Source organism: Carassius carassius, chromosome 3 (assembly GCF_963082965.1).
Source record: "Carassius carassius chromosome 3, fCarCar2.1, whole genome shotgun sequence".
NCBI lineage: Eukaryota > Metazoa > Chordata > Actinopteri > Cypriniformes > Cyprinidae > Carassius > Carassius carassius.
In genome coordinates, this window is record NC_081757.1 from 2,038,485 (window position 1) to 2,054,999 (window position 16,515).

Consider the following 16,515-nt stretch of genomic DNA (forward strand, 5'->3'; position numbering starts at 1 on the left):
TTAAATGCAGAGCACAAATTCTCAGTATGGGTCACCATACTTGGCTGAATGTCACTTCACTTTTCACTTTCATTAATGTTACACTATGTGTAATCGTGTAATCAACAAGTAATAGTGTAACACATAGAGTTCATGTTTTTGGACCTCCAAAACTAGTTTGGCCAGATATTTGTGGTTGCCAAAATTTCGGAGCATCACTATTTTTGCGTTCATTGTTTTTAGTCTATTCCATTTGATTCTTGCTGCCGAAAAGATGACCTTTAACCTGTAATTTGTTGGTCATGGTTGTTTTAGCTGCCTGGCCAACTGGTCTCCCATCTTGACCAAATCCCCGAAATGCCTCTTAAACCAACGTACCAGGCCAGAAGTGGCCAGCTGAAAAAAGCAAACCGGCTAAAGGTTATTGCACACTGAATCCGAAATTTTCATATTCATCACACACAGAAACCTTGCACCCTGAGTCCAATTCATTTTAATCAGAGGTGTAGTGGTAAAAAAAGAGGTGGGTAAACTATAAATTCTGGGTGACCACATCATGGTCACGGTAAGGTGGGCCACTGCCTACCGGTGTACGTGTATCCTGATGACATCATTATAGGCTATCATTTGATATTACTACCAAGGGTATCACTGGTTGTTCCCTCATATAGGTCACACAATCACTATTCAATTCACACATTAATCTAATGTCTGTAAAATTAAGTTAAAGGGATACTCCACCGTGTTTTCATATTAAACTATGTTTTTCCCTTAATTAAGACGAGTTGATACATACCTCTCTCGTCTCGGTGCGTGCACTCAACCGCTTTGGGGCGCGGTGACACTTTGAAAGCACTTAGCTTAGCCCATTCATTCAATATGGGCCAAGCAGAGAAGCTACCAAACACCTCCACGTTTTCCCTATTTAAATAAAGTTACTCGCGTAGTGTAACTCGACCTAGGACGGTAACGCAAAACAAAACGTTGCGCTTTTCTAAGCGTGTAAAATGGATAACTATATTGTATGGCGGAATACCATGGCAAGTGCTTGTAAGCACTTCGTCTTGGCGCAGTAATATCTTCACTCGTGAAAAATCCTCTCACCGGCCCCCGCTCCCTCTAGTGAAGATATTACTGCTTAAAAAAAAATGCCGGATATCCATATTTGAATCTTGATGCCGTTTGTTGCGTGTCGTTCATGAACGTTTCATTCATTTTGAACGAATCTTTAATATGACTCTGGACTACCGAGTTGTCTCAGAGAGTGATTCGTTCATTTTGTGTTGACCGCACATGCACATTACGCAACATATGGGTTCTGAATTGACAGGTGAGGTCCGAGTCTTTTATTCTTCCTGTCAGTCCCATAGACATGGAAAGAGAAAAGATTAGTTCATTAGTAAAATGATCCGAACTTCCCACTACTACTGTCAACACCGCAAGCAATTGGTCAGCACTGACAGTTGCAGCGCAATATGAAAAACTTCGTCTTGGGTTTAACAACAAACAACCTATGAAACTAATAATGAACAATATGAAACTAGTACTGCGTTTACTTGCATTTAGCCTCCACTACATCCCTGATTTTAATTAATTAATACAAAATAGAGTCTAAAAACTGTGAGGATGATTTTGTTGTCCTTTCTCTTAAAAAAAGAAAAATAACGAGGAAATATTGAGTCAGTGCAAACCTGAAATTGTGCAGAGAGGAAGGAGAGCTCCACCTTTATCACTGGGTAGATTTTATTGACACAACGTAACACAAATTTTTTTTTGCATGCAAAAATTTTGAATAAATGCAAGGACATTAAGGCTTGACAAAGTTTTATGAGTAGGGTATATTTGTTTTTGCATTACCATTTTTCTTTTAACATGTCTTTATTTCTGCGTTAATTCTTCCCTCTGATTGCAGGACGCTAGAGGCATTCTGGTTGGGGTGTCCATCCTCCACGTCCTCCTCAACCCAGAGCAACAGTGGACCTTCTGCTAAACACACCAGTGTAGCCTTCCTTAAGACGCACAAAACGGCCAGCTCCACTGTGCAGAACATCCTTTTCCGCTTTGCTGAGCGCAACAACCTCACTGTGGCGTTGCCTATTACCACATGTGACCACCAGTTCTGTTACCCTCGACCGTTCAGTGCCCACTTCGTTCACCCACACACCACACCACCTGACATCATCACCAATCACTTACGATTCAGCCCGGCTGAGCTTCGACGGCTAATGCCCAACAACACAATCTACATCACGATATTGCGGGAACCGGGAGCGATGTTTGAGTCTCTGTTTACCTACTTCAATCAATACTGTCTTAGCTTTAGACGTGTCCCAAATGGCTCTTTAGAGACTTTCCTGGACCATCCTTGGAGCTACTATCGTCCAGAAGAGAAGGATTCAATGTATGCAAGAAATACACTGACCTTTGACCTAGGCGGTGATAAAGACAGGCCATCTTCGGAGGCGCCGGCATATGCCAAACGATTCGCTGCAGAAATGGAGCGAGTTTTCTCGTTAGTTATGATCTCAGAATACTTTGACGAATCCTTGGTGCTGCTCCGCCGCTTATTGTCTTGGGATCTCGACGACGTTCTGTATGTCAGTCTCAACATGCGCACACCTGACTCCAAGAGCAGCCTTTCAGGTGAAAATACAGCCAAAATCAGAGCCTGGAATGCTATAGATTCGGTACTGTATGATCACTTCAATGCCTCGTTGTGGCGACAGCTGAGAGCGATGGGACTAGCGTGTGTTGAGCGGGAAGTCCAGCTGTTGCGTCAGTCTCGTGACCGACTTGTCCGGAGCTGCTTCGGAGGGAATTTGCCACCGCTTCGCTCTGCTGCACAGATCACGAATAAGGAATTACGTCCTTGGCAGCCCAGTGCCAAAGTGGAAATTGTTGGGTATGATTTACCAGTTAACATGACACAAAAAGGCCGTGTTCCTCCACGAGATGAGTGTTTAAAGATGGTAATGCCCGAAGTGCAATACACACGATTGTTGCTGCGCTCAGAGTCCCTACATTATCGAAAGCGGTTTCCATTACGGAACTCCCAGCAGACTTCACGAATTGTGGGACAAGTACGGGCACACAAAGAATCCCCAGCTCCGAGTTTGAATCCACGACCCTCAGAGACTCGGAGCACCAAAGGAGCGCTACGGCTTTCCCAATAAACTTATTTTAATTTATTCCCCATTCCTTGCAGCTAAATGTCCATGAGATGTTGGAATTACTTGAAAGCTTGAGGTCATACCTCATATGTATTGGATGTGAGCACCACCAAATGTACGCTCACAACTCTTGTTCTAAAAGTTAGAAAAAAATATTTTTGTGTTTCTCAAATTGAAATGTAAAATGGTCAAGGAAAATATACTGTATATTGAAGTCTAAATGCCTGACATCTGGAATGTTTCTCAATATCCCAAGGACTCTCTCTCCACATAAACATGATGGCACTTACTGTGCATTTAAGCCATCATTACCCTGCTGGAAAATCCTAAATCAATTTTATTTGGTACCTGGTTTTACATGGTTACTAGCTAGTTATAGCTAATCTCTTATGGTTATTGCTGGTCCAATCTTGTCTAGAGGATAAATCAGCTGTATTACCTGCTGGTGATCTTTAGGTGAATCTTGTTTTGGTCAAGCTTGTTTAGGACCACCTCTATAGACGACAAGCTACAAACCAGCTTGGTGTGAACTTGTTTTTCCAGCAGGGTCTTAGAATATTTCTTTGCTGATATTTGGAGTTAAGACTTTTTTCTGGTAATTTAATCTGGCCATTGGTAGTCTTTTTATCAATGGTGCTCTGTTTGAGCATAATCTTTTACACATGCTTATCAACACACTGACAGCTGCACCTGAGCCACAAATCACCATAATTGACTCTTCAGTTGTGGTCCAAAAACCCAGCATCATGCGTCGATGATGATGCAACCATCTCGAAGGACATTTAAATATTGAATCATTTATTCTTTAGACTCTCTTTGGGCAGTGCTAGGGTTACACAGCCCTGCATTTTTATGAGGCCACTACAGACCAGATCAGAGAGGTTCAGCCTCAACTAGAAGCTGGGAATAGTGACAATTCGTCCACATGGACCCAAACGAGGTCAGTTATGAAGAATTGCTATATGCTATAAGCCAGAGTAAAAAAGTGTGTTAGTTTCATCTATATGTTTTTTTGGGGATAATGCTTATACTGCATTCCACTTGCAAATATCTTAACTTATGTAATTAAATTATAGTAGGAAATACAGCTCCACATTGTCTGTTTATGACATACTCTACACACAAGTAAGCATACACAAAAACTTCTAGCTATGTTAGATTGAATTTAACGCCTGTTTTTGCATACTTGTGTAGAGTGTGCTTTTGGCCTAACGTTTCTTTACTGGAGCTTCACTTAACAAAGGCACTGTGATGTAGAGGTACTGGTTGGTGACCGAGTGAATGGTGGCCACCCACACAAAGACTCGTGCCAGTGGAACGTAAATGCATAGTCTGTTGACTGTGTCTTTGTACTTAAAACGCAACACTCCCATCTTTTAAGCCAGTGCTTTACAGCTGGTTTGCTTTTGCAATACAGGACTGACTTTGAAATAAATTTACACCAAATTACCATAGAGTATGACTGGACGCAGCAAATCAGACTTGGAACCAACTGGTTGAGAACCACTGGTTTAGTGCTGTATTTCCCAACTCTGTTCCTGGAGGCACCCCAACACTACAAATTTTCAACGCTTCCTAATCAAACACACCTGACTCAACTCTTCACTAGAGAGTCCAAGACTTGATATGGATGGGTCAAATAAGAGACACATCCAAAATGTGTACTGCTGAAGTGTCTCCATAAAAAAGGTTGAGGAAAACACTGATTTAGGGTATCAAATAGAAACTGAATACCTCTGAAAGAACAGCCTCTTAAAGAACATAATTTTTAATATCTGTTTCTTTGATGTTCAAAGCCACAATGTTTGTTCGGTAGAGGAAAATATTTTTGGACAGGATGCTAAATTTGCTGCTCTCTCCCAAACTTTCTGGCAATAAGAACTCCCTTTCTTTTTTCAAAATGAAAAGGCATCCTTCATTTGGTAACATCCCATTATTGTATTTCTTCAGATGTACTGTATTGTAGAGAATAGTATCTGGAGCATTATAGCAATGGTATACACCATAATGGAAATTACTAGTCAAATGAAGGGATGTAGATCAAAGCATCACGAGCGCCTTGAAACAATTCGCCCATAAACCAACTCCTTTTTTAGGAGTGCTAGATAGTACCTAAAGAAATACAGTTTTTATTTGTTGTGAACATACAGTCTGGATCTACAAATCTAAAAGACAACATTTTCTCATGTTTCAAAATTAGAAAAAACTTGGATAACAAAATTAAAACTGTTGTTAGTGGAAGCATCTCAGTCCTTAAAGACTATCAAGCCATTAGACATGTAGAAAGTGCTCTTTGATTGTATATAATGTATTTTCTGTGGAACATAACACAATTTTGAGTTAAAATGTAAAGATGAAGTTTGAACACATGACTCGTTCTGCATTCTTGTTTGGGTTAGAAAACCTCTCGGTAGATTACTGCTGACACTTCAAGTTTTTGTTTGTTTGTTTGTTTGTTTTTGTTTTCATTTCCGATGTATTGTAAGAGAAATGAGAAGTAAAGCATGGAGTGATTTGCCATAATTTACTGTATACAAAGAATCTGCTGTACAACTGGACAACTTTTTCATGAAGACTGTGAAGAGAGAGATTTTCATGCTTTTTGTGCTGAATGATTAGATGACACTAGATGTTTTCCCGTCCAATTCATTCTTTCATTCTCTATTTATTTAACTGCTACATATTCAGTGATTTTTAGGGGCTTTGAATAAGATGCTTCTGACAATCAGATGTTGGCTTCTGAAGCTATGTAATAATATGTGAAAACATTGACCATTAAAGCTGGAAAAACAACACCCTTCTGGCTCACACACTTCATTCAAATCTGGAATAGTTCAACATTTTTGACTAACAAAGGGCTAAGCATTAAGTAGAAAGGGTGGTGCCATGATATTTCAGCTGGCCCACCCTGGGACACTTTGCAGTTTAAATGTAAAATATAATATTCTCAAACATGTTTTTTTTGCTATTTAGAGTGATTATGTAAGCCTAAGTTAATAGCATGATGCATTAATGCATCTTTATTTGTGTGCGCATGCATATATTCAGTACAGACCAAAAGTTTGGACACACCTTCTCATTCAAAAAGTTTTCTTTATTTTCATGACTATGAAAATTGTAGAGTCACACTGAAGGCATCAAGGGCTATTTGACCAAGAAGGAGAGTGATGGGGTGCTGCGCCAGATGACCTGGCCTCCACAGTCACCGGACCTGAACCCAATCCAGATGGTTTAGGGGTGAGCTGGACCGCAGACAGAAGGCAAAAGGGCCAACAAGTGCTAAGCATCTCTCGGGGAACTCCTTCAAGACTGTTGGAAGACCATTTCAGGTGACTACCTCTTGAAGCTCATCAAGAGAATGCCAAGAGTGTGCAAAGCAGTAATCAAAGCAAAAGGTGGCTACTTTGAAGAACCTACAATATGACATATTTTCAGTTGTTTCACACTTTTTTGTTATGTATATAATTCCATATATAATTCCACATGTGTTAATTCATAGTTTTGATGCCTTCAGTGTGAATCTACAATTTTCATAGTCATGAAAATAAAGAAAACTCTTTGAATGAGAAGGTGAGTCCAAAATTTTGGTCTGTACTGTGTATATATATATATATATATATTAATATATGAATAACATTTGATGTTGGTAACGTCCCAGCTTGAAAAACTTTTTCAATTTTTTTTTTAAATAACAATTTTTATTTTATAGCAAATTTAATATCACTTTTTTAAACAGTGGCTGTTCTGATTGCATATTTATGTAACCTGTATTAAACATAATTTAGTATAAAACTACACTATTATTAGCTTTTAAACAATTATTTATCTGATGGAATATTTAAGTTTTACAGAAATTGAATTTAACAAGCCCTATCCCTGCTGGGAAAAGCTTTTTTATATGCATTTTAATATGACCCAAAACATCTTATGTTTTTAAAATGCTTTGCAGTGTTTTATAAACCTCTGCCACTGTCATGGATGTGTCATTAATCTATAGCTCTATAGGAACAGCTATACAGTAAAATGAAAAAAGAGGAGCTTCTAGATTCTGAACACAATCACATGGTTTAACATGGTCACTCAGGAATGGATGTTTGTCGGCAGGTTTCTATGTCAGTGAAACTCTTTTAATAGTTATATAACAACAGTACTACTGAGAACTGAAAACCTTTCATTTAAAGGTTGATATTTACATTTTCATTATAGTTCTTTCAAAGCAGTTTTGTTATTTTTATACTTATATCAACTTCAGTACTTTAGGTTAAAGAAAATGCAGTGTGCTTGACTTGACCTTGTGACATTTCCAATGTGACATTTATTTATTTTTATTTGACTAATTTAGATTTTTTTTTTTATTATTCACCAAAATAAATAGATAAATAATAATAAAATTAGAATCAGAATTATGTTTATTGCCATGTATGTATACACATACGAGGAATTTGTTTTCATGACAGAAGCGTCCACAGAGCAACAGAATGACAGTGACGAGACAAAAACACGGAAAAAAAAAGTACTAAGAAATTGTACTTAAGTAAAAGTATTGCTACTTAAGGAATAATTTACTTGAATACAAGGAAAAGTACTGAAAAATAATATGACTCAAGTAAGAGTAAAAAAGTAGTTTGCTGAAAAACTACTCAAGTTACTGCGTTGCAGAGTACTTTAGTATTATTTTTTTTGTTTTTACCCAAAATGAGATGATTTGAGGATTATGGAGCAGGGTTAACCCTAACCCTAACACTCACATACTTTAATGTCTGTTTCTCAAGTGAGACTCAGGAAATCCTTTATATGGACAAATGCATCAGATATCACTACAGCTGAATTACCTGCAGATAGAGACGCTTTGACTGATGAAACATAATTTAGCAAGCACAATTAGGATGTGCAATGCTATAGCCATTATGTAAACTGGTCACGTGGTGCATTCATCCAATTAGTGACACAGACACCGCAAATAATAACGTTAACCCGGGGTTTAAGAATCAGTTATCAGTTTATGAATGCATAAAACTTAAATACTAACCCTGGGTAATCATGCATAGCTTGAAACCTGAAGCAAGGTAACTCAGTATTTAGTTTACCTGGGGTTAAAGTGTGAAAAGACCTTAAGAACACCCACAACATTGCAACTCACTTAAACACTCTCAGGACTTCTACATTGGAAACCAACCTCCCTACAGAAATGTAATCCTTTAGCTTCTAGTCTCATGGTAAGAGTGTTTTCTGTGGATGCAAGTAACCTGCAGATTTAGGTCTATAATAAGCAAGCAGAAACATGGTCAAATCTGATGTGCACAGGCAGATACACACAGACTATTCTGCGTGTTGCTCTGCTCCTGTAGCTTTGTGATGCATCAGCGCTGTGTTTGTGTTCACTGCCTTTCTGTAGGCGGTTGCCCCGCGGCATTAAAGAGTGAAGAGTGTGTGTGTGTGTGTGTGTGTGTCCTGTCTCTAACCAAACAGATCAGTTCATTCAAGAGCAAAAGGAGAAACACACAGGACTGAAAAGACAGGGATGGCAACAGCAGGAGGCTCATTCTGCAGAACAGGTGCCACCTGTGTCCCTCATGTGTGTGTATATATATATATATATATATATGTGTGTGTGTGCTCTTGTTTTTGTGACATATAAGGACACAACTCTGTATAATGACATGGGTATGACACAGGTATTACAAGGAGAGGGTGACTTATGAGGACATAACCCATGTCCCCATTTTTCAAAACGCTTATAAATCATACAGAACGTGTTTTTTTTTGAGAAAGTAAAAATGCACAAAGTTTCCTGTGAGGGTTAGGTGTAGGGCCATAGAATATACAGTTTGTACAGTATAAAAACCCATTACACCTATGGGATGAACACACTTTACACAAAAACAAACGTGTGTGTGTGTGAAAAATGTACTTTAACAATATCAACAGTCAAAAGTTATAATTAAATGTTTTATGGTTTTTAAAGAAGTCTCTTCCACTCACCACGGCTGTATTTATTTGATCACAATATACAGTAAATAGTAATATTGTGACATATTTTTACAATTCAAAGTAACATGTAAAATGTAATTTAGTCATGTGATGCAAAGCTGAATTTTAGCATCATTACTCCAGTCTTCAGTGTCACATGACATTGGTCATCTTTGGCAAACTCAAGGTAATTAAGCATTTCATCAATATTGTATATTTTGTATTATTTCTGTTATTACAGTTGTTGAGTTCTGTGTTGCATTTTATTATTTAGTTAATGTTTGTCAAAGCAGATATACAGGCCATAATATATCATACTGTAAACATTGTCACCTTTTTTATTTTTTACAGTGAATTACATCTGTGTTATTTTGGTGTCATCGGGATATTATATTTTCTATTAATATTTTTGTTTTTATTTAATTTTGTAAAGTTTGAATAATTTTGTGTTTTTGTAATAACAATAAAATAACATTATTATTATCATAAATATGTCAATATATTTATTTATTTATTTTTATTGGAGTTTTCTGTATTTTAGCACAAAGTTAAGATTAATGAAAATAAGAAATGTTGCCTCGGCAGCTATAGCTGAAATAAAATAATGTCATTTTTATATTTTATTTCAGTTAAAGTTTGTTTCTAGTACTACCATACCTTCCTTTTTTACAGCAAATAACATCACTTATTAATTAAGTAATTACATAATTATTTCTTTTCCGGTGGTTGCTTTCTGATTGCATATCTAAATAAAGTATATTACACATGATTAATTTTGTATAAAATTACACAATTATTAACCCTTAAACACATTATTTATCTGATGGTATATTCAAGTCTTACAGAAATCAAATTTAACAAGCTGTAAAATGCACAAGTTGAACAGTGAGAGAGAAAGAAGTGAGGTGATGGAGAGATAAAGAGAGGAAATCTCCAGGAAACAGACCAAGAGAGCAGAATAATGTGTGTGTGGGAGAGAGAGAGCAAGCGAGTGGGCACAGACGACCCTTCAGAGGAAAAAACAGATGAGTAGATGAAAAATAGCAGAAATATGAGAGGCAGAGGAAGGATGATGGGAGATTTTAACACTAAGCAGTAAGGATTTAAAACCCTTCAATGCCCCAAACACACACACGCTGGCAGTTTAGTCTGTGAGCGAGCGGCCGCTCCACGCAGCTGATCTTTCAGCAGCAGACTAAATATTTATGATGCTCGGAGGTGAATTATTCAGGACTCTTACAGACCCTGCAGCCAACAGAGACTTTCAGAGATCCACTCCATCACTAGAGAATAAACAAGCCCAACTGCCCTGAGGAATGTACTTGATGTGTGTGTGTGTGTGTGTCCTTCAGTAAATGCTTCCTATGAGGAAAACCAGTTAATAAATATGCTTAATATAAAAATGCAGAAAGGTTACAGTGAAGGTCAAGTTTTAGGTTGGAAACTATCATTAGTTCTGTAAAAACCAGCGGTCAGTGGAAAGTCCTGAGCGTGACAGAATAATAAATGTGTGCGTGTGTGTGTGCACAGATTGCAGGCCGCTCGGGGCAAAGACACAACAGCTTGTGAGGCGCTGCTCTGTCACAGCCATCTTAAGACTTCTTTAGACTGCTGAGATATCATGGATTGTGCCACATACAGTACAGCGCCAATCAAATGCTTGAGGTCAGTAAGAATTGGATGCAAGAAAAAGGATGCATTAAATTGACCAAAAGTGACAGTAGACATTTATAATGTTACAAAAGATTTCTGTTTTTAAGTCGATGCTGTTCTTTCCAACTTTCTGAAAGAATCAAAGAATCCATTTTTCAACAAAAAATATAAAGCAGCAACTGTTTTCAACATTAATAATAATCAGAAATGTTTCTAGAGCAGCAAATCAGCATATCAGAATGATTTCTGAAGGATCCTGTGACACTGAAGACTGGAGGAATGATGCTGAAAATGCAGGTTAAATCACGGGAATAAATTAATTTTTTTAGAGCTATTACATTAGAAAACTGTAACAAATAAATTCTTCTATGCAACACAAAAGGAGATGTTTTGAAAAAAAAAAAAGCAATGAAAGTGAACGTGGAAGGATGCTGTCAAGCTCCTATAAATACAAAAAGTGGCATAAAAGTATCCTAAAAGACAATCATATGACTTGTGCTATATTACAGGTCTTCTGAAGTCTTGGAAACACTACCCTCACATAACATACAATGCTTTATGTGAGGGTAGTGTTGCCAAGTTTGTTGTTTTCCAGTGGAATCGGGCACTTTAACACTGTTGCCACGGGTTGTATTCCATGTCCACAGGTTGAAGTGACCCCAAAAATGTGATATTTGGCCCCTGGAATACAAATTGTACAGGGGAGCTGCACCAAAATACATGTATTTTACCCCCCGAAGCGATTGGCCAGGATTTGTTGTGAAAACTTGAGGGAAAGGCTGTTTGCCTTCAAAACCTGGCTTTGAAAATCTAGCCTGATATTGTGGTCAATATTTACTTTGTTTTGTATGGAAAAGAGCAGCTATAACCTTTAAATAAAAATGTTTTGACTGGCCACTGATATTTCGGTTAATTTGTCACAATTGAATGAAAGGTCTATTTATTTGTTAGTTTGTTTAAAAATATATATTTGGCATTCACTTTTTAATTTATGAAAATGAGCAGCTAAAATGTCTTTAAATAAAAAAAATATATATTTTGGACTGGCAAATATTTATGTATGTATGTATGTATTTATTTATTTACATTCTATTTCATTTCATGTATTTTCATTTCTGTGTTAAAATGTTCGGCATTCACCTTTAATTTTAAATTAATAATGCAAGTGAATGAATGAATACCCATATGTTGATATTCCAGTGAATTTATCACAGTGGAAGTGGAAGGTTAAGTTGAGCACATTGCATAATGGGATAATATCTTGTGTACTGCACATTTTGGTGAATGTTGTAGGTCATTTAAACTTGAATGCATGCATTAACATATAATGTGCATCATACACACTGCATGTTGATTAATCTGCCATTCTGAACGTAACTGCATGAAATCTTCACCTTCAGTGTTTATTTTTCCTTCACCAGATCTGATATCGGTGAAGACCGACGATAAAATCTCCACTTCATTTGGTTTATCAGGCAGTAAAGCACAACGACCGATATCCCGCCCGGAGATTAATACCATCGATGAACCATGAAGAGACTCGTGCCAAGATGAACAAGATTTCACTCTTTACTAAAAAGCCACGGCTCGATATTAGCAGACGGGTCGAGTGTGCCTTCGATTACACAGAGCGAGTGAAAGCAGATGTGCCATCATTAAACATCAATGCTGCATTGCCTATATGGGTCCCTCGGGAGGTTGTTTCCAATCCATACCCCTCGCTCTTTTTCCCGTCTGTGTTTCTGAAAGCCCCTGTAACTCAAGCCCTAAATAAAAGCGCATGGACATTAGGTAATCCGAGTTGTTTTTCACTAGTCACTATGCCGTGGATCTGGGATTTGAGGACCAGGGGCAGCTTGTGTTTTTGTGCGTGTGCAAATGTGCAATACGACCCCCCTTCAGGCTCCGGTTTTTAAAGAACTGCAATCGAGTCTGAAATCAAGCCCGGCCGTTCTGCGCGGGGCCTCCGAGGGACTCTCAGAATTGGATTACGGTGTGTGAATGGGGTCTTTTCCCCTTGGATGAGTTCTCTGCAGAACCCCCTACTGTCACGCCACTGCTAGTTACAGTTAATCTATGCTTTTCCCACGCAGAACCGCCTGGGAGTTTTACGAATGAATGTAAAGTCTCTTTTCAAGCCTGGCATTGTAATGCTTTCGTGGCCAGATTTAATTCTCCAGTTGACTGGGATTAAACGCTAACTGACAGACGTCATCTAATTTGGAATTGTCTTGCACAAATGGCAAAAGGTGTGATTGTTGGCGAATGGAAAGATGGATTATGACCGTAATCTCTCAGTAAATGTCTCTGCATGATTGTTTTGCGTGAGAGAGAGAGAGAGAGCGGTCAGACTGTTCTGCTGTGATTAATTTGGCTGAGGGACAGATGTGTCCATCGTGTTTTGGGACACATTTGCCATGTGTTTGTGTGGATGTGTAAACTCTCATCAGCTCTAAACCCTTCCTCCAATTACACATCAATCCCGCTTACTCGTCTTTCCATTTGTGGTTAGATAATGACCCTTGTTCTTACGGTTAGATTAGTATTTCTTTTTCGTTTTGTCGTTTTCTGTGTCTGTTGTTAATTCTGTCCGTCTCTATATCCTCTGGTTCCCTCTATTTTTCCATATCCATATTACCATCTGTCTTGAAGAGAGTCTGTCTTTCTTTTGGTCATTCCTTTTTATGTCTGTCTGTTGTCCTTTTCTGTGTCTGTTGTTCTTTCTGTCTGTTTATCTTTTTCTATACTTCTGGCTTCTTTTTTGTCTCCTCTCATTCCTTGTATTTTTCTATATCCCTTTATCTTCTCTTTCTTTCTGATTTTCCTTCTTTTTCAATGTCTGTTGTCATTTTGTCTGTTATCCTTTTTCTGTATGTTTCTGTTCAGCTGTTCTTTTCTGTTTTTCTACATTCTTTTGTCTGTTGTTCTTTCTGTCTGTGTCAGTCTATCTTTTTCTATATTTCTGTCTGTCATTCATTTCTGTCCATCTCTCTGTTGTTCTTTTCCCCCTTCTTACTTTCCATTAGTTCAGTTGGAGGTGTCCAGTCCTGCTCCTGGAGGGCCACTGTCCTGCATAGTTCACACCCGAGCTAGCTCCAGTAATCAAGCTCTTCAGGATCCCAGCAGGTGTGTTGAGGCCCAATCTATGGCCATCCAGGAGCAGGAATGGACAGCTCTGGTTTAGATTAATGTCAGATGTAGATTAATCCCATAATAGAGACAATTATGCTCTCGAGTTTCCATAAAACAAGGGTTACTGTCTAACCAAATGACCAAATGAAGATGTTGTTCTTTTTGTCTTTCTTTTCTCTCATTTTCCTCATTCCTTTACTCTTCTCTTTTTTGTTCTTTTTCTGTTGTTCTGTCTTTCTGCCACTCTTTTTATGTCTTCATTTCTTTCAGTCATCCACTTTCTTTCTGTTGTTCTTGGTTTGCCATCCTTTTTTCAATCATTCTTTTCTGTCATCCTTTTCTTTTTCTGTAGCTGTTTTCTTTGTTTGTCATCCTTTTTCTTTCTATCATTCTTTTCTTTTTCCGCTGCTCTTTTCTTTCTTTGTCATCATCATTCTTTCTCTCTCTGTCTCTCTGCCTCTCGTCTGGTTGCGGTGTGTTTGTGAAGCTGGCAGAGGGCTGCTTATGTAACACTGCGGCGTGTTTTTGCTGACACATATATGTGAAAGAGGATTGGTGTGAAGCCCTGGACAGAGAATCTGATGTTTGGGGATTATTTCATATTGATGCGTGTTTCTTTCAGTGCTCGGTCATTGCAGGCCCCTTAGATGTGACCCGTGTTATCAGAGGGCAGGGTTAAAGCTGAATGTGGAGAACGTGGCCTGCAGATGGTTAGAAGATCGAGGCTGAGCTGAACAGCACCCACTTACATGCTCCGTTCCCTGCCTGTTTGTCTCACACCGTCTCACTGTTTCTCACACGCCATCCTGCTGCATTCCTGATGTTCTCCCTCCATGTACAGTTTCACACTCATTGACTCACACTAATGTACATGTGCCTAAACACACATACACAAAGTCAGATCTGATGACAAATGAACCCTTAATATCTCTGCTGTTCAAGACTGCAGTGAGGTTAAACGGAGGTCAAATGGAGACTTTTACTTAAGTCTACTTGTCAGATGTTTCTTCAGTGCAGATTTGCCATAAATCAATCAAAATATCTCAGTATGAGCTCAAACATTTTTAATTAATTTATTTTTTAGATCATTGCCGTTACTTTATGACAACTATTGACTTCTAACGAATTAAAGGTAAAAGACACTGGCAAAAAAAGACAATGACACAGAAAAGTAGAAATTTTAGTCATTGCTGAGAGCTAATTTGCATGTGCATCTGTCAAAAAAGACATACGAGTCGTTTATTTAAGTCGTATGATGTGAACTACTGATTACTTTTCTGAGTTTCTGACTTATTTTTTGTCTTTTTAGAGAGTAAAAAATATATGAAGCATTGTTGTGCGGAATAGACAAAGATTCTTCAAATATTCTCTTTTTGTGTTGCATAAAAAAACTTGATAAATTCGATTAAAAGCTATGAAAGCAACATAATAATAACCAATAAAAGCTATTCCCTAGTTGTGCTTAATCTAACTAAGACTGATTGTTAAAAAACTGTTATCTTAATCAATTAATTCAAACCATCATCTTTGATGATCTGTTTCTGAGAGCAGTTACAGTCTCTCTCAGGCATCAGGATGGTAATGTACTTATTTTCTGTAATTGTAGAAACGCCATCATAGAGCAAAGGTTTTTTTGTTTTGTTTGTTTATTTATGATTGGATGCTAAAAGCTTGTTGAAGTTAAATTACTGCAGTTACTTCTCCACGTCTTCTGTCTCCATCGCACAGGCTGTAACCTCTTCTTATTCTTCTTCAGCAGGTCACGGGATCAACGCCAAGTCAGCACTGACAAAATGTTCCTTCTTGCAGGCATCTTGAGACACTGAATCATATAGCCATTGCTTTGGTGATGAAGCTATGGACAGCTTGCATCCTGGCTCTTGTGGGTCCCTCGGGAGGGATTTCCATGTGGAAATCTGGAGCATGTGACGGGAAGAGAGGCCAGCGGGTTAATCCTCATCCAAATCGGACGTATTTTGGTGAGATAAGTGTATGATGGGTGATGTACGGATGGCAGGGTTCTGTGGGCACAATCAAGTGAATATAGTCAATGTGGATCCTGAGACGATCTCCATGATGACCAACTAGTCAGCCTATACTGCCACAAAAAGGAAAAATGCAGCAACTACACAAAGAGCTGCAGGGATGACATGTTTCTGTAGGTTCACATCATCCTGGTTTCCTTGACAATAAGCTAACAGGATTTTTCCATTGGCTTTTGGATTACTGCAGAAATGAAACTCTGTGACCTACAAAAAAATCATGGTTTTATGCATGTTTCATTAATCAAGATAATCTACACAAAAGAACAGAACTTTTATGAATTTTGAAGCCTAAATACAGTATAATCACAAGTAGTAAAAAGCCAAATGTAGGCCATAAACAAACTTCCAACCACCCTTCCAGTGGTTATTTAAAATCTAATACAAAAATGAAAAAGTATGAGTTGTAATTGTTTGCAAGAGTGGGATTATACAGACAAGGCTGTGAAAGTGGTTTTACTGGTCGGAGTGATGTTTAATGTCCCTGACAACATCTGGAGCCCCATTTATACACCACTTGATAGCTAAACAACTGCCTTGTAGAATAAAACATGAAAATATGTTGAACT

The 16,515-nt window shown here is 38.1% G+C and overlaps 1 protein-coding gene across 1 annotated transcript in view; it reads left to right on the forward strand.

Moving 5' to 3' along the window:
- The window catches only part of LOC132116105 (galactose-3-O-sulfotransferase 3-like), a 39,463-nt gene extending 33,519 nt beyond the window's left edge, over positions 1-5,944 (forward strand). The window contains exon 3 of the mRNA XM_059524696.1: positions 1,892-5,944. Coding sequence (XP_059380679.1) covers positions 1,892-3,152 — 1,261 coding nt within the window. The 3' untranslated portion in view covers positions 3,153-5,944. The remainder of the gene's footprint in view (positions 1-1,891) is intronic.
- The last annotated feature ends 10,571 nt before the right edge of the window (positions 5,945-16,515 follow it).